Source organism: Bufo bufo, chromosome 3 (assembly GCF_905171765.1).
Source record: "Bufo bufo chromosome 3, aBufBuf1.1, whole genome shotgun sequence".
NCBI lineage: Eukaryota > Metazoa > Chordata > Amphibia > Anura > Bufonidae > Bufo > Bufo bufo.
The window spans coordinates 107,888,609-107,912,373 of NC_053391.1; the positions used below are offsets into that span (position 1 = coordinate 107,888,609).

The following is a 23,765-nucleotide window of genomic DNA, read 5'->3' on the forward strand; positions in this document are numbered from 1 at the left end:
AAGGGGTTAACAGAGCCTTGAGGCATGACTAGAGATATTAGTGAAACAGGAGTCTGTAGGCAGATGTTTTTGCTCCAGTACAGAGTAGGTTTATGACCTGAAAGAGATGCTTGTGAAATTTTTTTTGGAAGGTACAATTTCTACTAGAATGGACCCAGCTGTTGTAGGACATCTTACATACTATGCTTCCACTGTTTCCTTAGTACACCCTATAGGTAACTACCATGTAAGCTGATGTCCATCCTATAACATCTCCTTGAGGCATGACTGCAAGGAGAACCAGTACTTTCCAAAAGCCCCTTCAAAAGCATCTCACCCAGCTAACCAGAACTAAATACTGTACCAATGAAGAGCAAGAACAGTCCGGCCTACAGATTGATGTGGTTGATATCACTCGTCATGCCTCAAGGCTCTATTACTGATCAAGCACAGGCTTAAAATGCTGGTAAAAAATACTCATGTTGTTACAATTTATGGATGTGGACCACTGCGCCAACCACCCAGGAGTGGTAGGCTGCTAACCCATGGGGATCAGTGACACCAGAGCTGAGTACCAGAGGAATCATTCTAAGGGCTTGTTCACACGACCGTGACGTGTTTTGCGGTCCGTTTGCCTTCCGCAATTTGCAGAACTGAACAGGAGGCCCATTATAGAAATGCCTATTCTTGTCCGCAAAATAGACAAGAATAGAACATGCCTCATAATTTTTGCGGAGCCACGGAACGAAACAACGGATGCGGACAGCACACGGAGTGCTGTCTGCATCTTTTGCAGCCTCATTGAAGTGAATGGGTCTACACACGAGCCGCAAAAAAATGCAACTGGTAGTCAGGAACAGGCTGAGGTCAAAGTCCAGGAAGACAGCTGTCAGTATACTAACAGGTAAATGGATTACAGCTCAGACAGCAAGCTAAGGCAGAACCTAGAAGGACCTGTATTGATCAGGCAAAGGCCTCATGCACACAACCGTTTTTTTTGGCGGTCCGCAAAACCGGGTTCCGTAGTTCCGTGATCTGTGTCCATTTTTCCTGCCGTGGGTCTTCCTTGATTTTTGGAGGATCCACGGACATGAAGGAAAAAGTCGTTTTGGTGTCCGCCTGGCCGTGCGGAGCCAAACGGATCCGTCCTGACTTACAATGCAAGTCAATGGGGACGGATCCGTTTGACGTTGACACAATATGGTGCAATTGCAAACGGATCCGTCCCCCATTGACTTTCAATGTAAAGTCAGGAGTCCCTATTATACCATCGGATCGGAGTTTTCTTCAATCCGATGGTATATTTTAACTTGAAGCGTCCCCATCACCATGGGAACGCCTCTATGTTAGAATATACCATCGGATTTGAGTTACATCGTGAAAACTCATATCTGACAGTATATTCTAACACAGAGGCGTTCCCATGGTGATGGGGACGCTTCAAGTTAGAATATACTACGAACTGTGTACATGACTGCCCCCTGCTGCCTGGCAGCACCCGATCTCTTACAGGGGGCTGTGATCAGCACAGTTAACCCCTCAGGTGCCGCACCTGAAGGGGTTAATTATGCGTATCATAGCCCCCTGTAAGAGATCAGGGGCTGCCAGGCAGCAGGGGGCACCCCCCCTCGCTCCCCAGTTTGAATATCATTGGTGGCCAGTGTGCGGCCCCCCTCCCTCCCTCTATTGTATTATCATTGGTGGCCAGTGTGTACAATAGAGGGGGGGCCGGGGGGGGGCGCACACTGGCCACCAATGATAATACAATAGAGGGAGAGAGGGGGGGGCGGGGGGGGGGGCACACTGGCCACCAATGATAATACAATAGAAGGAGGGAGGGGGGGGCCGCACACTGGCTACCAATGTTAATACAATAAAGGGAGGGAGGGGGGCCGGGGGGGCTGCACTGGCCACCAATGATATTAATACAATAGAGGGAGGGGGGCCGGGGGGGGCCGCACTGGCCACCAATGAAATTAAAACTGGGGAGGGAGGGGGGTCTGCCCCCTGCTGCCTGGCAGCCCCTGATCTCTTACAGGGGGCTATGATACGCATAATTAACCCCTTCAGGTGCGGCACGGCACCTGAGGGGTTAATTGTGCGGATCACAGCCCCCTGTAAGAGATCGGGTGCTGCCAGGCAGCAGGGGGCAGTCATGTACACAGTTCGTAGTATATTCTAACTAGAGGGAACGCCTCTGTGTTAGAATATACTGTCGGATTTGAGTTTTCACGATCTTCGGATCCGTCTGTATGAAAGTAGCCTACGGACACGGATCACGGACACGGATGCTAATCTTGTGTGCATCCGTGTTTTTTCACGGACCCATTGACTTGAATGGGTCCGTGAACCGTTGTCCGTCAAAAAAATAGGACAGGTCATATTTTTTTGACGGACAGGATACACGGATCATGTTGGCGGATGACAAACGGTGCATTTTCTGAGTTTTCAACGGAAACATTGAAAATCAATGGGTCCGAAAAAAATCACGGAAAACCGGACAACGGCCACGGGTGCACACAACGGTCGTGTGCATGAGGCCAAAGAGTGAGAGCAACAAGCAGGTATTTAAAGCAGAGCTGATGAACTAAGTCAACAGGTGGACAGCAACACATAACGCAAGGTATAACCCCTACAGTGCTGACCCTGAAGTGAAATACACTGAACTAAGCTGCTGTTCTCACATATACACCGGACAGACAGACACATAGCGAGTAGAGCAGCCGACACAGGTCCACTGTGTAACTGATGGTTGAAAGTGGTGTTGGTCATAAGATGTCAACAGTGAGCCTTCAAGGCTTCAGGGAAATCAAATTTCCTTTAACCACAAAGTAAAGTACATAGAGGCCTGTGCTATGTCATTGTCTGGTAAAGATGCAATACCAGCAAAAACATCCTCTACAAGTGGTTCATTATTGGAATACAGGCTACCACAAATAGCATCTGCATGCAAGGTATCTGAATCTGGCCGTAGTGTGCATGCAGACATTCCTGACGCGATAATAAAGTGCGAGTGGTTTCTGACAGCTGCTTATCTCACTGGCCATATTGAAATAACGTGAATACACGAGAGAGTCACACATGTAAATTTATGGGGGGAAACAGGGGACGACTATTTTATGTTGTTGAGCATGAGGAAACAGTCTACACAATGTCTAATAATCACACGTGATTTCTGCTCCTACACAGGCATTCTGGGAAACCAGTTTCCTTATCAGCCTTCAGTTGTACAGGAGAGCTGGCAGTTGAAAACCCAGATAAAACATTTAAAGTGGTTGTCCGGGTTCAGAGCTGAACCTGGACATACCCAGAATTTCACCCAGGCAGCCCCCTCTGACAAGAGCGCAGGGCAAAGGCATTATCAGGAGTTCCGGGGACGAACCGGGCTCTCCTTAGGGCTGCCAGACAGAGGCTTCCGCCCAGCAGTGTATTCGGTGACGTCACCGGCACTGATGGGCGGGCTTAGAGCTGCCCTAGCCTATAAAACGGCTAGGGCAGCGCTAAAGCCGGCCCATCAGAGCCAGTGACGTCACCAAATACATGCTGGGTGGAAGCTTCCGCCTAGCAGTGTATTATTGTAAATAAAAAAGCCCTTGCCCTGCACAATCTAGCCCTGCCGCAGGGCAAGGGAGCGCGTCGGAGCATGACATGATCCGATGCTAACATCAGAGGGGCTGCCTGGGTGAAAATATGGGTATGTCCGGGTTCAGATCTGAAATCCGGACAACCCGTTTAATACATATGTCCTGTAATCTAGTGATGTAAAATAGACAGCTTCATGTTACCTAGTAACACTCATTTTATTAAGACACATCTCAGTAAACAAGAACAACAGCAGTCATTTGTGCTCACATGGAATAGGATAACTAAGCAAATACTAATAATAATATAAAAACAAAAAAATAATATAAACACCAGTCCTTTTTGCTCACATGAAAGAGGATATACAAGCAAATAATAATAATAATAATAATAATATAAAAACAAAAAATAATTAAAAAAAAAACTGAAAATAAATAATATAAAAACGGAAAATAATAATATAAATGTAACAGCGACTGCTGTGCGCCGCTGTTCTCCTCCTTACCACAGCGGTCCCGGGCGCTGTGTTCAGCAGTGATCTGCGGCCAGTGCTTCCCATTGACCACTGAAGTCCTGGGCTCTGTCTGTGTAGGTACTGTTGTTCTGGGATCAGCTCCATAGTTTCCTCTCAGCCCTGGCAACAGCATGCTTGCTGCTTGTTATATGCAGCACTTCCTTAACCTGCTTAGGACATAGGGCGTACCGGTACGCCCTGATGTCCCGATCCTTAAGGACACAGGACGTACCGGTGCGTCCTATGTATTTCCGATCACCGCCGCTGGGGAGCAGGCACCTGAGGACAATGTGCCGGGGGGTCCTGTGACCCCCCCTGTGTAGGCGATCGCAGCAAACCGCATGTCAATTCAGACCTGCGGTTTGCTGCGTTTCCGGGTTATTCGGGTCTCTGGGGACCCAATAATCCGGAACAGGATAGTGATCGGTGGTGTGATAATACACCACCAATCACCATCCTGCGATCCTGAGAGGTGATGTGACATCACCTCTCAGGATCGCCTCTCATTGGTCGGTTCGGCGGGCGGGAGGTTCAAATTATCGCAGCATCGATCATCAGAGACAGCACCCCATCTGTTCAGAGCTCAGGATCCAGCACCCCATCTGTGCCCCAGCACCCCCAGGTATTTAGGAAAAGGCTAGTGACACTTTTTTGGCGCGAAAACCGTGACCGCTGATCAACTTCGGACGGTCGATCAGCGATTTTGAATTTTTTTATTTATTTTTTCTCATTTTTTTGCCCTTTGTTTAGTTAGTCTTTTTTTTTTTTTGTCTGTTAGATTTAGGCTAAGTTCACGAACACCCGTGCCCCCACACACACGCACACTGAATAAAGATTTACACGCACACACACACGCAGACACACACTCCCCTATGGCCCGCCTGATGTTCTCGGCCGAGGAGGCATACGCCCAGCTTGCCTCCGACTCTGAGAGTCCCAGTGAGGATGAGGATGATCCCACTTTCCTGTTGTCATCTAGCGATGATGAGGAGCCCCCAAGGCTCATATTTTTTTTTTTAAGTAGACATATTAGGTATCGCCACGTCCGTAAGAATCTGCTCTATAAAAATACCCCATGACCTAACCTCTCAGATGAACACGGTAAAGAAAAAAAAAAACTGTGCAAAAATGTTTATTTTTTTGTCACCTTACATCACAAAAATTGGAATAGCAAGCGATCAAAAAGTCATATGCCCCCCAAAATAGTGCCAATAAAACCGTCCTCTCATCCCGCAAAAAATGAGCCCCTACCTAAGATAATCGGCAAAAATAAAAATAAAAAAATGACTCTTAGACTATGGAGATACTAAAATGTTTTTTTTTGTTTATAAAAAGATAATATAGTGTAAAACATAAATCAATTAAAAAAAGTAGACATATTTGGTATCGCCGCATCCGTAAGAATCTGCTCTATAAAAATACCCCCCCTAACCCCTCAGATGAACACGGTCAAATTTTTTTTATAAAAACGGTGCCATAAAAATGTCACAAGCAGACAGCTGAGAGGCTCTGACAGGAGCCGTTCAGATCCTCCCCCTTGAGTTTCTTTGTTTTGGTTTCTGTTCCTCACCTCGTTAGGCTATCTCAGCTGTCATGCAGTCAGACTCATTACCTCCCTTTATATTCTCCCCCATAAGGTAGTTGGGTGTGGCTGATACTACTTCCTGGAATGAGTGTGCATGCTGACTTCAGCTCCCAGCTCCCAGTTCTCAGTTCACAGTCGTCTTCAGATAAGTGCTGTTTTGTATTTATGATTTTCTGTTGTCTGGATCCAGGTGACCCTGACTCCCTCCGTGTCTGTGTAGGGAGCCGGTGGTCGTGTCCCCTCACTATTGTAGGGCCTTCAGGTTAAGATAGCCGAGGTACGTGGATATGCGCCCATTCACCTTTAGAGTGGTCGCATAGGCTGAGCATTAAGGGAGAGCGGCAGGTCGATTGCAGGGGTCTCCCTTTATGTTCCTTAGTTGTGGATCCAGTGAGTCATCATTTGTTATTTGTATCATCTTGTTTCCTGTACACCATCCGTGACATTATCAGCCACCAAAACCGTCTCAAGCATGGATCCGGTTTCACTTTTGGCTGAACGCTTCCAGGGTCTTTCATTGGAGGTAGCTGATCTCCGTAAGACTTTTTCTCAGTTTCAAGTGACCGGTTCAGCTTGCATTCATGGAGTTTGTGCTGAGCCTAAGAATTCGCTCCCGGATACGTTTTTCGGGGGTAGTGAGAATTTTGTACGTTTTAGAGAGGCTTGCAAACTCCATTTTCGCCTTCTTCCCCATTCTTCCGGTGATGAAGAACGGAGGGTGGGGATCATTATATCGCTGCTCAGGGGTAATGCTCAGTCCTGGGCCTTTTCCCTGCCGGAGGGGGCACAACCCCTCCGTTCAGTGGATGAATTCTTTTTAGCCCTGGGTCAGATATATGATGATCCGGATCGTATTGCTCTGGCTGAGTCTAGACTACGTCTGTTATGCCAGGGTAAACAATCCGCAGAGATATACTGCTCAGAATTTCGGAGATGGGCAGCAGATACGGGTTGGAATGATGCTGCACTCCGAAGTCAATTTTGCTATGGTCTTTCTGAGGGATTGAAAGATGCATTTGCCTTTCATGAAAGACCTACCTCCTTGAATTCTGCTATGTCTCAGGCTGTTCGTATTGACAGGCGTCTTAGAGAAAGAGGAGAGATTTCTCCTTCTTGTCATGCTCAGTCCCGGGACAGTGCACCGGTGTCATTCTGTGCACAGGGGTCTCAGTCGCTGTCAGCCCCTTCTGAGCAGGAGCCCATGCAGCTGGGGTTGATTGCCTCTGACAATAGAGGATTCAGCCCGCAGGGGAGGGTTTGCTTTTGTTGTGGAGGTATAAATCATCTGGCAAATGTTTGTCCCTCTAGGAGATTCAGGCAGTTTTCTGGGAGTAATAAAGAGACAAAAAGGAGGAGATCTTTTAAGAATATTCCGTCTGTTACTATTGGCAGGGTTGAGGCGGAAATTGAAGAATTGTCTTTTGCTTGTAGTTCCCGTTTTGTCCTGCCTGCTAGGGTGGCGCTAGAGAGCAAGAGCATTTTTTGTGAGATTTTTGTGGATAGTGGAGCAGCTGTCAACCTCATTGATAACCAATTTGCAATAACTCATGGTTTCCAGGTTTGCACTTTGCGAAAAAATATTCCTGTTTTTTCTATTGATTCAGCTCCACTTTCTCAGAAATCATTAAAGGGCATAGTTCACAATATCCGTTTAATTGTGAATGATACTCATGTTGAGGATGTGTCATGTTTCGTCCTTAGCGGTTTGCCTACTCCTCTAGTGTTGGGGCTACCCTGGCTCTCTAAACATAACCCCACCATTGATTGGCCAGCGAGGCAAATAAATGGTTGGAGTGACTTTTGCAGAGAGAATTGCCTCATAACATCTATTTCTGAGGTTTCTACTAAAACTGTACCACCTTTCCTCTCTGAATTTTTGGATGTTTTCTCTGAGAGTGGAGTTCAGGATTTGCCTCCGCACAGGGAGTATGATTGCCCTATTGATCTCATCCCAGGTGCCAAGCTGCCTAAATCTCGTTTATACAATCTTTCCCAACCTGAGAGGGTCGCGATGCGTGCTTATATCTCTGAGAGTCTGAGAAAAGGACACATACGACCCTCAAAGTCACCTGTTGCCGCTGGTTTTTTCTTAAGAAAAAAGATGGTTCTTTAAGACCTTGTCTGGATTTCAGGGAGCTGAACAGTATCACTATTCGTGATCCGTATCCGCTTCCTTTAATCCCAGATTTGTTTAACCAGGTTGTTGGGGCTAAAGTCTTTTCCAAATTAGACCTAAGAGGGGCATACAACCTGGTTAGGGTCAGAGAAGGAGACGAATGGAAGACGGCTTTCAATACCCCTGAGGGCCATTTTGAGAATTTAGTTATGCCTTTTGGTTTGATGAATGCCCCAGCCGTTTTTCAGCATTTCGTTAACAGCATTTTTTATCATTTAATGGGAAAATTTGTATTAGTGTATTTGGATGACATTTTGATTTTTTCTCCTGATTTCAAAACTCATAAGGAACACTTATGTCAGGTCTTACTCATCCTGCGGGAGAATAAATTATACGCGAAACTGGAAAAATGTGTGTTTGCGGTTCCAGAGATCCAATTTCTGGGGTTTCTTGTCTCCGCTTCTGGTTTTCGCATGGACCCCGAGAAGGTCCGCGCTGTGCTTGAGTGGGAGCTTCCTGAGAATCAGAAGGCGCTGATGCGTTTTTTGGGCTTTGCTAATTATTACAGGAAATTTATTTTGAATTATTCCTCTGTTGTTAAACCACTCACGGATATGACCAGAAAGGGGGTAGATTTTTCTTCCTGGTCGGTAGAGGCGCGTAAGGCCTTTTCTGATATCAAGGAGAGTTTTGCTTCCGCTCCCATCCTAGTACAACCTGATGTTTCCTTACCCTTCATAGTTGAGGTTGATGCTTCTGAGGTGGGGGTGGGGGCGGTCTTGTCTCAGGGTTCCTCTCCTGCCAAATGGCAACCGTGTGCCTTTTTCTCAAAGAAGCTCTCCTCCGCAGAGAGAAATTATGATGTGGGAGATAGGGAATTGTTGGCTTTTGAGGAATGGCGCCATTGGCTAGAGGGAGCCAGACACCCTATTACCGTGTTTACTGACCATAAAAATCTGGCCTACTTGGAGTCAGCCAAGCGTCTGAACCCGAGACAGGCCAGATGGTCTTTGTTCTTTTCAAGGTTTAATTTTGTTGTTACGTTCCGCCCTGGGGTTAAGAATGTGAAGGCAGATGCCCTGTCACGTTGTTTCCCGGGAGGTGGGAATTTTGAAGACCCGGGTCCCATTTTAGCTGAAGGTGTGGTGGTCTCTGCTCTCTTTCCTGAATTGGAGGCAGAGGTGCAGGCAGCCCAGTCAGAAGCTCCTGATCTTTGTCCTCCTGGGAGGTTGTTTGTGCCTCTCGCTTTGAGACACAAGATTTTTAAAGAACACCATGATACGGTCCTTGCTGGGCACCCGGGGACAAGAGCCACACTGGATCTCATTGCTCGGAGATTCTGGTGGCCTGCGCTTCGTAAGTCAGTTGAGGGTTTTGTGGCAGCTTGCGAGACTTGCGCTCGTGCCAAGGTCCCTCACTCACGGCCATCAGGTCCTCTCCTTCCTTTGCCCATTCCTTCCCGTCCTTGGACACATCTGTCCATGGACTTCATAACGGACTTGCCTCGTTCCTCGGGGAAGTCTGTGATTCTGGTGGTGGTGGACCGTTTTAGCAAAATGGTGCACTTTATCCCTTTTCCAGGTTTGCCCAATGCTAAGACGCTGGCGCAGGCATTTGTTGACCACATTGTCAAATTGCATGGGATTCCTTCTGACATAGTCTCTGATAGGGGCACGCAGTTTGTTTCCAGATTCTGGAAGGCTTTCTGTTCTCGCTTGGGGGTTCGCTTGTCATTCTCTTCTGCTTTCCATCCGCAGTCGAATGGCCAGACAGAGCGTGTCAATCAGAATCTGGAGACATATCTGCGCTGTTTTGTGGCGGAGAATCAGGAGGATTGGTGTTCGTTTTTGTCCCTTGCTGAGTTTGCTTTAAATAACCGTCGTCAGGAGTCCTCTGATAAGTCACCATTTTTTGGTGCATATGGGTTTCATCCGCAGTTTGGGACTTTCTCTGGAGAGGGCTCTTCTGGTTTGCCTGATGAGGACAGATTCTCCTCGTCTTTGTCATCTATTTGGCAAAATATTCAGGATAATCTAAAGAATATGAGTGAGAGATATAAGCGTGTGGCGGATAAGAGACGTATGCCTGGTCCGGACCTGAATGTTGGTGATTTGGTGTGGCTGTCTACCAAGAATATCAAATTGAAGGTTCCCTCCTGGAAGTTGGGTCCTAGGTTTATTGGGCCTTACAAGATCCTGTCTGTCATCAATCCTGTTGCCTACCGTCTTGATCTTCCTCAGACTTGGAAGATCCATAATGTTTTCCATAAGTCCTTATTGAAACCTTATGTTCAACCTATTGTACCTTCTCCTTTGCCTCCTCCTCCGATTATGGTTGATGGGAATCTTGAATTTCAGGTCTCTAGGATGGTGGATTCTCGTCTTGTCCGCGGTTCCCTCCAGTACCTCGTTCATTGGGAGGGTTATGGTCCTGAGGAGAGGATGTGGCTCCCAGTGACGGACATTAAGGCCTCTCGCCTCATCAGGGCTTTCCATAGGTCCCATCCTGAGAAGGTGGGCCCTGAGTGTCCGGAGTCCACTCCTAGAGGGAGGGGTACTGTCACAAGCAGACAGCTGAGAGGCTCTGACAGGAGCCGTTCAGATCCTCCCCCTTGAGTTTCTTTGTTTTGGTTTCTGTTCCTCACCTCGTTAGGCTATCTCAGCTGTCATGCAGTCAGACTCATTACCTCCCTTTATATTCTCCCCCATAAGGTAGTTGGGTGTGGCTGATACTACTTCCTGGAATGAGTGTGCATGCTGACTTCAGCTCCCAGCTCCCAGTTCTCAGTTCACAGTCGTCTTCAGATAAGTGCTGTTTTGTACAGGGAGTGCAGAATTATTAGGCAAGTTGTATTTTTGAGGATAAATTTTATTATTGAACAACAACCATGTTCTCAATGAACCCAAAAAACTCATTAATATCAAAGCTGAATATTTTTGGAAGTAGTTTTTAGTTTGTTTTTAGTTTTAGCTATTTTAGGGGATATCTGTGTGTGCAGGTGACTATTACTGTGCATAATTATTAGGCAACTTAACAAAAAACAAATATATACCCATTTCAATTATTTATTTTTACCAGTGAAACCAATATAACATCTCAACATTCACAAATATACATTTCTGACATTCAAAAACAAAACAAAAACAAATCAGTGACCAATATAGCCACCTTTCTTTGCAAGGACACTCAAAAGCCTGCCATCCATGGATTCTGTAAGTGTTTTGATCTGTTCACCATCAACATTGCGTGCAGCAGCAACCACAGCCTCCTAGACACTGTTCAGAGAGGTGTACTGTTTTCCCTCCTTGTAAATCTCACATTTGATGATGGACCACAGGTTCTCAATGGGGTTCAGATCAGGTGAACAAGGAGGCCATGTCATTAGATTTTCTTCTTTTATACCCTTTCTTGCCAGCCACGCTGTGGAGTACTTGGACGCGTGTGATGGAGCATTGTCCTGCATGAAAATCATGTTTTTCTTGAAGGATGCAGACTTCTTCCTGTACCACTGCTTGAAGAAGGTGTCTTCCAGAAACTGGCAGTAGGACTGGGAGTTGAGCTTGACTCCATCCTCAACCCGAAAAGGCCCCACAAGCTCATCTTTGATGATACCAGCCCAAACCAGTACTCCACCTCCACCTTGCTGGCGTCTGAGTCGGACTGGAGCTCTCTGCCCTTTACCAATCCAGCCACGGGCCCATCCATCTGGCCCATCAAGACTCACTCTCATTTCATCAGTCCATAAAACCTTAGAAAAATCAGTCTTGAAATATTTCTTGGCCCAGTCTTGACGTTTCAGCTTGTGTGTCTTGTTCAGTGGTGGTTGTCTTTCAGCCTTTCTTACCTTGGCCATGTCTCTGAGTATTGCACACCTTGTGCTTTTGGGCACTCCAGTGATGTTGCAGCTCTGAAATATGGCCAAACTGGTGGCAAGTGGCATCTTGGCAGCTGCACGCTTGACTTTTCTCAGTTCATGGGCAGTTATTTTGCGCCTTTGTTTTTCCACACGCTTCTTGCGACCCTGTTGACTATTTTGAATGAAATGCTTGATTGTTCGATGATAACGCTTCAGAAGCTTTGCAATTTTAAGAGTGCTGCATCCCTCTGCAAGATATCTCACTATTTTTGACTTTTCTGAGCCTGTCAAGTCCTTCTTTTGACCCATTTTGCCAAAGGAAAGGAAGTTGCCTAATAATTATGCACACCTGATATAGGGTGTTGATGTCATTAGACCACACCCCTTCTCATTACAGAGATGCACATCACCTAATATGCTTAATTGGTAGTAGGCTTTCGAGCCTATACAGCTTGGAGTAAGACAACATGCATAAAGAGGATGATGTGGTCAAAATACTCATTTGCCTAATAATTCTGCACGCAGTGTATTTATGATTTTCTGTTGTCTGGATCCAGGTGACCCTGACTCCCTCCGTGTCTGTGTAGGGAGCCGGTGGTCGTGTCCCCTCACTATTGTAGGGCCTTCAGGTTAAGATAGCCGAGGTACGTGGATATGCGCCTATTCACCTTTAGAGTGGTCGCATAGGCTGAGCATTAAGGGAGAGCGGCAGGTCGATTGCAGGGGTCTCCCTTTATGTTCCTTAGTTGTGGATCCAGTGAGTCATCATTTGTTATTTGTATCATCTTGTTTCCTGTACACCATCCGTGACAAAAAAGCTATTTTTGGGCAAATTTTCCATTTTAATCCGTTTTTTTCCAGTAACAAAGCAAGGGTTAACAGCCAAACAAAACTTTATATTTATTACCCTGATTCTGCAGTTTACAGAAACACCCTATATGTGGTCGTAAACTGTTGTATGACCAAACGGCAGGGCGAAGAAGGAAAGGAAAGCAGTATGGTTTTTGGATAGCAGATTCTGATAGCCTTTTTTTTTTGGCACCATGTCCCATTTGAAGCCCCCCTGATGCACCCCTCGAGTAGAAACTCCATAAAAGCGACCCCATTTAAGAAACTACACCCCTCAAGGTATTCAAAACTGATTTTACAAACTTTATTAGCCCTTTAGGTGTTCCTCAATAGTTTATGGCAAATGGAGATGAAATTTCAGAATTTCTATTTTTGGTAACCTTGCCTCACAAAAATGTAATATAGATTAACCAAAAATCATATTTACCCTAAAAATAGTCCCGACAAAACTGCCACCTTATCCCATAGTTTCCAAAATTGGGTCACTTTTATGGAGTTTCTACTCTAGGGGTGCGTCAGGGGGGCTTCAAATGGGACATGGTGTCAAAAAAACCAGTCCAGCAAAATCTGCCTTCCAAAAACTACACGGCGCACCTTTCCCTCTACGCCCTACTGTGTGCCCGTACAGTAGTTTACGGCCACATATGGGGTGTTTCTGCAAACGACAGAATCGGGGCAGTAAATATAGCATTTTGTTTGGCTGTTAAACCTTGATTTCTTACTGGAAAAAAAGGATTAAAATGAAATTTGAGAATTTAAATTTTTGGGCAAATTTTTCATCTCCATTTGCCAAGAACTCTTGTGCAACACCTAAAGGGTTAACAAAGTTTGTAAAATCAGCTTTCAATACCTTGAGGGGTTTAGTTTCTTAGATGGAGTCATTTTATGGAGTTTCTACTTTAGGGGTGCATCAGGGGGGCTTCAAATGGGACATGGTGTAAATAAACCAGTCCAGCAAAATCTGCCTTCCAAAAACCATACGGCATTCCTTTCCCTCTACGCCCTACCGTGTGCCCGTACAGTAGTTTACGACCACATATGGGGTGTTTCTGCAAACTACAGAATCGGGGCAATAAATATAGCATTTTTTATCAGCTGTTAACCCTTGCTTTGTTAATGGAAAAAATGGATTAAAAAGGAAATTTTGGCAAAAAATATCGAAATTCTGAAATTTTATTTCCATTTTCCATTAACTCTTGTGGAACACCTAAAGGTTAACGACGTTTGTAAAATCAGTTTTGAATACCTTGAGGGGTCTAGTTTCTAGAATAGGGTAATTTTTGGGTGGTTTTTATTATGTAACCCTCACAAAGTGACTTCAGACCTGAACTGGTCTCTAAAAATTGGGTTTTTGAAAATTTCTGAAAAATTTCAAGATTTGCTTCTAAACTTCTAAACCTGGTAACGTCCCCAAAAACTAAAATGTCATTCCCAAAATGATCCAAACATGAAGTAGACATATGGGAAATGTAAAGCAATAACTATTTTTGGAGGTATTACTATGTATTATAGGAGTAGAGAAATTGAAACTTGGAAATTTGCTATTTTTTCCAAATTTTTGGTAAATTTAGTATTTTTTTTATAAATAAAAAAGATTTATTTTTTTTACTTCATTTTACCAGTGTCATGAAGTGCAATATGTGATGAAAAAACATTCGCAGAACGGCCGGGATAAGTAAAAGCGTTTTAAAGCTATCACTATTAAAATGACACTGGTCAGATTTGCAAAAAATGGCCTGGTCCTTAAGGTGAAATATGGCTGTGTCCTAAAGGGGTTAAGGGCCGGCGCGCGTCACTTCCTGGGCTTTATGGGTTAGGTCATGTGACCTCGCTGACCAATATTAGCCCTCCTGCATATATCTTATATAAAAGTGGCTCAGCAACTTCCCAGATGCCTCAGTGTCAAGGTCCTTGTGTCCTGCTAAGGTTCCTGATTTCCGCCTGTGTTCAGGATTCATATCTGTATTCCTGGACTCTGCTACCTGTTAGAGCCCTGCCTGCTTGCATTGACTCCCCTGTTGCCGATCCGGATTGCCTGACCTGTACCTGTGCGGCCTGCCCTCATCTTTTGCCTGTCTGACTAAACCTCTGTCTCATCCTTCGGTCCTGCACTTCTGGTACCTATCTCAGGTACCTTCTGGTCCACCTGGACCAGCTGCCTCATGTGCCTACCCTCCTCAAGAGGTAGCGACCTGGTGTTCCTCTCGGGAAAAACAAAAAATACATGAATTATGTAAAAACTGAAAATAAGTCTAATATATAAAGCTGAGTGTATGTATCTGTGTATGTATGTCCGCTAAAGGAATCCGCACTGTCGCATTTACAATTATGAAATTTGGCACACAGGAAGGTACATCAGGTGTCCAGGAAGGTTTTAGACTGTGTCTCAGCTCTCTAGCACGTACCGTTCCTGAGATAGTCCCAAAAAATGCATTAGCCAATAGAATCCTGGCCACATGACCTACATTAGCCAATAGACACCTACAGGTTTTTCTCTTCATATCCCAACTGCCATACACACAGTCACATGTCCCTTATCAGCCAATAGAAGCTCGCAGGTCCTTTGTCTCCACATACACACAGTTTTACACCAGGTTTCCATAACAACCCAGCCATTTTTCTTCACTGCTGCAGGTCAGCTTTAAAGGGGCAGGGAGCTGTGGATGAGACTGTTAAGGGAGCGGAGTGCTGTAAAGGTCACAGTTCAGGGACAGGTAGGGTGGCCATTCAGACCACTCTCAAAAGACAGACTTAAAAACCCCGCCCCCAGGTCCCGCTAGGCTATGCCCCTGATCTGGTTATGCCACGCCCCCTCCCTCTCTGCAGTCGGTAAAAATCAACTTCTATCAGCTGCAGGGGAGGGAGGGTGACTTTCTCCCTGTAGATCACACTCAGACAGCACAGTGCTGCTGTCTGAGAGTGAGCTATTCAAAAGAACATCCCTGTGTCCGTCCAGGCCCTGCGCCGAACGGAGGACAGGGAGTCTGAAAGCTGGAATGTCCGGCTTAAAACCGGACCTCTAGCCACCCTAGGGGCAGGCTGCTGTGGAGGTCACAGTTAAGTGGACGGTCCGCTATAGAGGTCAGTGTTTAGGGGTTGGGTGCTGTAGACGTCACTGTTAAGGGGGTGGGGTGTTGTGGAGGTCACATTCTAAGGGAACAGAGCTCTGTAGAGGTCACTATTAAGAGGGGGGTTATTGTGGAAATCGCTGTTAATGAGACAGGGTACTGTGGAGGTCACTAATAAAGGGGCGGCCGCTGTGGAGGTCACTGTTAAAGGGGAGGGCGCTGTGGATGTTACTGTTAAAGGGGCAGGCCGCTGTGCAGGTCACTGTTAAAGGGGCGGGGTACTGTAGATGTCCCTGTTATAGTGGATACTGTTGATATCTTTTAACGACACACACAAACATTAAAGGGGTTCTCCGGGCTTAACCTTTTTTTATCTAAAAAAAAACTAACCTGTGGAGGAAAGATTATTGCTCATATACTTACCTTCCACAGTGCAGCCGTTCTTGAGATCTGCCTCCCGGTCACGTGGTCCCTCCAGATGGCTTTTCTGTGCTTCCGAGCGAAGTCCGTCTTTTAATCTTCCTCTCTTCTCTTCCTGCCTTGAGCAGGAGACGGATCGTCACTAATGACGTCACCGCCTCCTGCAAGTGGAAGCGCCGGCCTCCATCTTCTTCCTCCAACGCAGGCGCAGTACGCACAATTACAGTGCGCATGCGCCGGTATCTCTGCTCCGGCTCTGTACTAACATGCACTGTGCATGCGCCGTTATCTCCTCCGGCTCCTCTCTCTCTAATCTCTCTTTCTATGTATTCAGCTTTTAGTGTGTCCCTGTCCTTACACACTCCGTGCAAATAGGACTGAAGGACTGATCTGATTGGCCCAGAGCACAAGCTCTGACTTCATACTGTGAAGAGCCGCAAGCTCAGTACACACAGTGAAAGGCAATGTGCATTTACAGGGAGGAAAAAGACGACACAATATGCATTCCATCTAGTACACACCTACCGCCAATCCGATACTTATATCAATAGTGGGCATGCCACAAACAGGCGCCCTCCAGACTAGACCATCATGCTCAACTACTGCGTGCCCACTAAATCACAAGAGGAATTGAACCCTCTCTCCTTGAATGGCTCAGAGGGTTCACAGTAGTGAGCAGTGAACAGATGTAGTAGAGCTGAATTGGTCACTTGCCTGTTATGGCATGCTGTTACCTGTAGTCCAACCATAGATAGAATTGTGAGATGTTTCTTCCCATGGAATGCTTTGACTGGCATTTTGCGAGGACATGTAAGAGGTCGCTTTAAATCAATAGGTCCATAGGCATGAATTCATGAACCTGGTCTTCTCAAAATTGGTAGAGCGACCTTTTGGACTCCTTTAGACACCAGGGCCTCTGTAAATCATATTGCTGTACCCTGGGATAGGGAGATGTCATAGTATACAGGGGGCTCTGCCAAACACTCTAGATGTCACTGTTATGGGGGCACTGTGGATGTCACTGCTATGGGGGCACTGTGGAGGTCACTGTTATGGGAGCACTGTGGATGTCACTGTTATGTGGGCACTGTGGAGGTCACTGTTATGGGTGCACTGTGGAGGTCACTGTTATGGGTGCACTGTGGAGGTCACTGTTATGTGGGCACTGTGGATGTCACTGTTATGGGGGCACTGTGGATGTCACTGTTATGGGAACACTGTGGAGGTCACTGTTATGGGAGCCCTGTGGAGGTCACTGTTATGTGGGCACTGTGGATGTCACTGTTATGGGAACACTGTGGATGTCACTGTTATGGGAGCCCTGTGGATGTCACTGTTATGGGAACACTGTGGAGGTCACTGTTATGGGAGCCCTGTGGAGGTCACTGTTATGTGGGCACTGTGGATGTCACTGTTATGGGAACACTGTGGATGTCACTGTTATGGGAGCCCTGTGGAGGTCACTGTTATGGGAGCACTGTGGAGGTCACTGTTATGTGGGCACTGTGGATGTCACTGTTATGGGAACACTGTGGATGTCACTGTTATGGGGGCCCTGTGGAGGTCACTGTTATGGGAGCACTGTGGAGGTAACTGTTATGTGGGCACTATGGATGTCACTATTATGGGAACACTGTGGAGGTTACTGTTATGGGGGCACTGTGGATGTCATTGTTATGGGGGCACTGTGGATGTCACTGTTATGGGGGCACTGTGGATGTCATTGTTATGGGGGCACTGTGGATGTCACTGTTATGGGGGCACTGTGGATGTCACTATTATGGGAGCACTGTGGATGTCACTGTTATGTGGGCACTGTGGAGGTTACTGTTATGTGGGCACTGTGGATGTCACTGTTATGGAAACACTGTGGAGGTTACTGTTATGGGGGTACTGTGGATGTCACTGTTATGGGGGCACTGTGGATGTCACTGTTATGGGGGCACTGTGGATGTCATTGTTATGGGGGCACTGTGGATGTCACTGTTATGGGGGCACTGTGGATGTCATTGTTATGGGGGCCCTGTGGATGTCACTGTTATGTGGGCACTGTGGATGTCACTGTTATGGGAACACTGTGGAGGTTACTGTTATGGGGGCACTGTGGATGTCACTGTTATGGTGGCACTGTGGATGTCACTGTTATGGGAGCCCTGTGGAGGTCACTGTTATGTGGGCACTGTGGATGTCACTGTTATGGGAACACTGTGGATGTCACTGTTATGGGAGCCCTGTGGAGGTCACTGTTATGGGAGCCCTGTGGAGGTCACTGTTATGTGGGCACTATGGATGTCACTATTATGGGAACACTGTGGAGGTTACTGTTATGGGAGCACTGTGGATGTCACTGTTATGTGGGCACTGTGGATGTCACTGTTATGTGGGCACTGTGGATGTCACTGTTATGGGAACACTGTGGATGTCACTGTTATGGGGGCCCTGTTGAGGTCACTGTTATGGGAGCACTGTGGAGGTAACTGTTATGTGGGCACTATGGATGTCACTATTATGGGAACACTGTGGAGGTTACTGTTATGGGAGCACTGTGCATGTCACTGTTATGTGGGCACTGTGGAGGTTACTGTTATGTGGGCACTGTGGATGTCACTGTTATGGAAACACTGTGGAGGTTACTGTTATGGGGGCACTGTGGATGTCACTGTTATGGGGGCACTGTGGATGTCACTGTTATGGGGGCACTGTAGATGTCACTATTATGGGAACACTGTGGAGGTTACTGTTATGGGAGCACTGTGGAGGTCACTGTTATGTGGGCACTGTGGATGTCACTGTTATGGGGGCACTGTGGATGTCACTGTTATGGGAGCACTGTGGAGGTCACTGTTGTGGGAGCACTGTGGAGGTCACTGTTATGGGGGCCCTGTGGAGGTCACTGTTGTGGGAGCACTGTGGATGTCACTGTTATGGGAGCACTGTGGATGTCACTGTTATGGGAGCACTGTGGATGTCACTGTTATGGGGGCACTGTGGGTGTCACTGTTATGGGGGCACTGTGGGTGTCACTGTTATGGGAGCACTGTGGATGTCACTGTTATGGGAGCACTGTGGATGTCACTGTTATGGGAGCACTGTGGATGTCACTGTTATGGGAGCACTGTGGATGTCACTGTTATGGGAGCACTGTGGATGTCACTGTTATGGGAGCACTGTGGATGTCACTGTTATGGGAGCACTGTGGATGTCACTGTTATGGGAGCACTGTGGATGTCACTGTTATGGGGGCACTGTGGGTGTCACTGTTATGGGAGCACTGTGGATGTCACTGTTATGGGAGCACTGTGGATGTCACTGTTATGGGGGCACTGTGGGTGTCACTGTTATGGGGGCACTGTGGATGTCACTGTTATGGGGGCACTTTGGACGTCACTCAGCATAAGTGCTCAGTATAAGTGATAAGGCTAATGCACAGAACCATATGCGTTTTGAAGTCTACAAGTCGCGGATAGACTAAATATGGTTGCTGTCTGTGTGCGATTTTGACATTTCTTTTTGCAGTCCCCTTGAGTTCTATGGGTTTTAGATCTGCATTATGAGGACCAGAATAAGACATGTTCTATATTTTGCAGAACTGACATACGGATGTGGAAAGCACAGGGACGCTAGCAGTGTGTTTTCTACATCTGTATGTCAGTTCCAGTACAGATAGAACATGTCCTATTCTGGTCCTCAAAATGAGGTCCTCAAATTCATAGAACTCAATGGGACTGCAAAAAATGGGGATCGGAAAATGGATACGGTTGTGTGCCTAAAGGTTTAGATACACAGCTCAGCAGGTTGTATGATACAAAATGGAATTAGATACACAGCTCAGCTGGCTGTATCATAGAAGATGGGATTAGATACACACTTCAGCAGGCAGTATCGCACACAACAGGCTGTGTATCAGGCACACATACATGTTAGGATTAGATACAGATGTGTTTGCCGATTCCAGCTGTTTATTACACTATGGAGATGGAAGAGCCCGTGGACCATCAGTGATGGGATTTAGACCCTGGGCGAGAAGTAGATTCATGTCTGGGTGTAGTACATAGACAGGAGGTGTAGTGGGTGAAGCTGCTGCAGGCAGAGTGGGGGGCGTGGCCAGCCGGGGACTCATCTCTGTGCAGTGCAGCCAGGCTTGTGTGTCAATAAAGTTATGTATTCAACAAAACAAGAAGGGGAGAAAGTAAACAGATCTGCCAGGATAATGTGATGTCTTCCAGACATGAAAAACAGGTATTGGGGGCATATGTATGCTTGGTGAGGGGTGTTAGGAGCACATAAAAAGAATTTTTTTGGGACCGGACAACCTCTTTAAATGAAATAGATAAAATATACCCATGCGAAGCCGGGTCCTTCTACTAGTAATAATATAAAGACAAAGTAAAAACAGCACAAGTGACTATAATAAAAATTATTATTATTATTTATCATTATTTATGTACAGCCATCACCTTTTGAAAATTATAATAAGAATTCTGTCCCTTATGTAAAGGGGAATTCGCAAATATATTCACGATTGTTCCACTAACAAGATGGTGTGAGATGTATTCCTCTGGGGTTAGATGTGCATATGCATAGGAGTATGAAGCATACTTTGTGATTAACACAAATCGCGTGCTAAAGGTTTGTATGACAATCACATGTGGTATTATGCAATCACAATGACTGATACACAAGGTTTCAAAATTATTTTCAAGCTGAAGAACCCATTCAAGACCAGAAAGAGCAAATATGTCAATTAATAAATGGCAAGTTATACAATTTTTTGCTATTTTAACTTATACTATACCAAAACTATTAATTAATCTGCTCAGCTCCTCCTGCTCTGTTACATGCTGCCTGAGGCTAAGGCAATCACGTTCAACTTTGCAGGTTCCCTTAAATAATAAATTAAGTTTCTTCTGATTTCTGCCCCCTTGTTGCCCCATCTTTGGTTTATGTGTATATGCTGTTGGGGACTAATGGAAGTAACCATTGATTGTGGCTGATTTTGGTGGCAGCCTGTATTTTCATTCCATTTTCTTCTCCATACAGTAGGTCTTGCTCAAACCTTCAACAGCCTCCTTGAATCCCAAGCAGATGATGGGAAAAGTTGTTTCTCCACTGGGATGTGCTTACTTCAATATTGGACGGATGGATTTCACATAACACCTACAAGTGTGTTGGAGTGGACACCCAAAAAAGCGAGTTTCTGTTTTGCTCTGAACGCCTGAATCTGGTTAGTCTAAACTCTTAACTTTTTATAACTATTTTAGAAAACGACTTTAATCGTGATCTATCCATAAATCCCATAATAAGCATGGTATGTTCCATCACCATATAATATAATACAATCCAAGAAGGTCTAGATCCTGGTGGCTCATTGTCTCAGGACCTGGGCACTCACCTGTCTCAGGTGTCTCAGCAGCTCAGTGGCTTCCTCATTTCTCCCTTGTTTGACTAGCATCATCATGTCTTGGATCATCTTGATCCTCCTGTGATAAGGGGGTTGATTTGAAGATCCACTCTTGGCTAATTTATCCCCAGACTTCACCCCAAAAGACCAGAAGTCCCCTCTCTCCCTGGCAGGAGTGCTCCTCCGGGATCCCGGGAGGTGCTGTTGAGGGCTTTCCCCTCCAGCACTGGAAGCCTGGCAGACCTTGGTCTGCTTGGTGCCCATGATGGTAAAATTGATCTCTCAGGAAAGGCATCCGAAACGATCCTGGTGGGGTCCGACAAATGTGCAACAGGTCAGTGATCCACTGAGCAAGTCACTCCAGCAATGGCATCACAAGGTTTCCCTGGAGATGAAGATCCAGCAGTAGTCCTCACAGTTGTTTACGCTGAAAATTCCAAATTGCAACATTGTTTCTAGTAGTCACAGCCAGGAGTCCCTCTCCCTTCCTCCTTTTAGCTACTGTTTCTCCCTCCCAAGACCTTTCCAGGCTGCAGAACTTTCTACCTTACATCCAGAAGAACAGGAACCAGAGCTGAGGACACTACAAGAGGGCGATCTCCTGGACCTCATGCAGGTCAGAGGTGTCCTCCTCCAGCCAAGTCCAAGGGTCTGCTCCACACTAAACTGTTGCGCGTCCTTCTGAAGCCCCAGGATGAGCAGCAGCAGAAGGCTTTGTGATGACAGGGGGAGGGGGGAAGAACAGACACATCATTTGACACGCAAAAGTCTCAGCCTCTCGGCACAGACTGCCTGGCACTGGGAAGCAATCCGATTAAAGTCTCAGGAACCCAGGAGGCTGCAGCAACTTGGAGCCCCCGACCAGGAGCGGGGCGGGCGGGGGCTTCCCAGTGGCTGACGCCCAGGAGCCAGCAGGTAGGACTTGGGTGTCTAGGAGCTTCTCTGTAACCAGCATCGCTTCCCATACACACAAGAAGAGGCTGTGTCAGGCAGAAGGCGTTTCCTGTGTGTGGAGCTGGCCACTCTCATGCTAGGAAGAGGTCTGCTGGGCATGTGCCAGGAAAAGCCCCTGTAGATCCATCACTGCTGGAACAGATGAGATCAGGGAGCCCCCTGTGCGGAGGTCTAAGTTGTCTCTTAGTGTCAAGCTTATAATACAGCTGCTGCTGTCACTCACAGATATGTCTGTCACTTGTGCTGGAGGTTATCAGAACTGGACAGATGATGTAATGTGGTGATCATGGGGGGAGGTGGGACATTTATAAGACTTGTTGTCCAACAGTCAGCCTGAAATGGTTGATAACATAGAACAATGTATGGCATTCATGAGGTAGCTTTAAAAGGGTTATACTAGAGATGAGCCAATCAATTTGTCTCATCATCAGGGCATCTTCATCTGTGGGGGTCTGTCCAAGCAGGTGAAGAAGCACCCACTTCACCTGCTTGCTGCGCAGCCTAGTATCAGTTAGAGAACATGGCACACGCCACTCTCAGCGAGCACCATGTTCTCTTCAGCAGCACAGTGGAGAAGGAGGCAATCTCTCTCTCCCTCCCCACTGTGCGCGGCTGCCGCTGCCTCCAATGGGAACATAGTACTGAGGTGGAGGGGAGGGGCTGTGGCCACTGCGCCACCAATGAAGATAATTAACACATTAATTCAGGTGTAAGCGGCAGCTCGGGCTTCAATCGGAAGCTGCCACTGCCACCAATGAATATAATACTGGGGGGGTTGGGGGGAGCGCACTGCACCCCCAATGGTTATAATTCAATATACTGGGGTTGGGGGGCGCACTGCGCAACCAATGAAAATAATTAACATATTAATTCAAGTGTAGGCGGCAGGTGCCAGCGGGGCTATCACATCCCGGCACCCAGCCTCAATAACAGGGCACGGTGATCCTGCAAACCGTGGCAATTAACCCCTCAGGTGCTGCACCTGAGGGGTTAATTGACGGGGATCGCAGCGCCCTGTCAGAGGCCGGGTATGTGATACCGCCGCCGGCGTTCGCAGGCTATATATAAATTAATATGTTAATTATATTCATTAGTGGTGCAGTGCGCCCCCCCCCCCCAACCCAGTATTATAAATTAGAACCATTGGGGGCGAAGTGCGCTTCTCCCCACCCCCCCAGTATTATATTTATTGGCGGCAGTGGCAGCTTCCGATTGGAGCCCCAGCAGTGAAATCGCAGGGCTCCGATCGGTTAATAAGACAAGGTATTAAAATAAAAGTTTAAAAGAACACCAAAATACTTAAAGTTTAAATCTCGCCCTTTCCCAATTTTACATATAAAATATATAAACAATAAAAAATACATATCGCAAAGCCCGAAAAAGTGCAAACTATTAAAATATTTTAAAAAAAACTGCCTATGCGGTGAACGCTGTAACATGA

General features: G+C 46.5%; 1 protein-coding gene across 1 annotated transcript in view; it reads right to left on the reverse strand.

Moving 5' to 3' along the window:
* The window catches only part of LRRC75A (leucine rich repeat containing 75A), a 432,414-nt gene extending 409,632 nt beyond the window's left edge, over positions 1-22,782 (reverse strand). The window contains exon 1 of the mRNA XM_040423461.1: positions 21,362-22,782. Within this exon, the coding sequence (XP_040279395.1) occupies positions 21,362-21,634 (273 nt within the window). The 5' untranslated portion in view covers positions 21,635-22,782. The remainder of the gene's footprint in view (positions 1-21,361) is intronic.
* Positions 22,783-23,765: the final 983 nt, after the last annotated feature.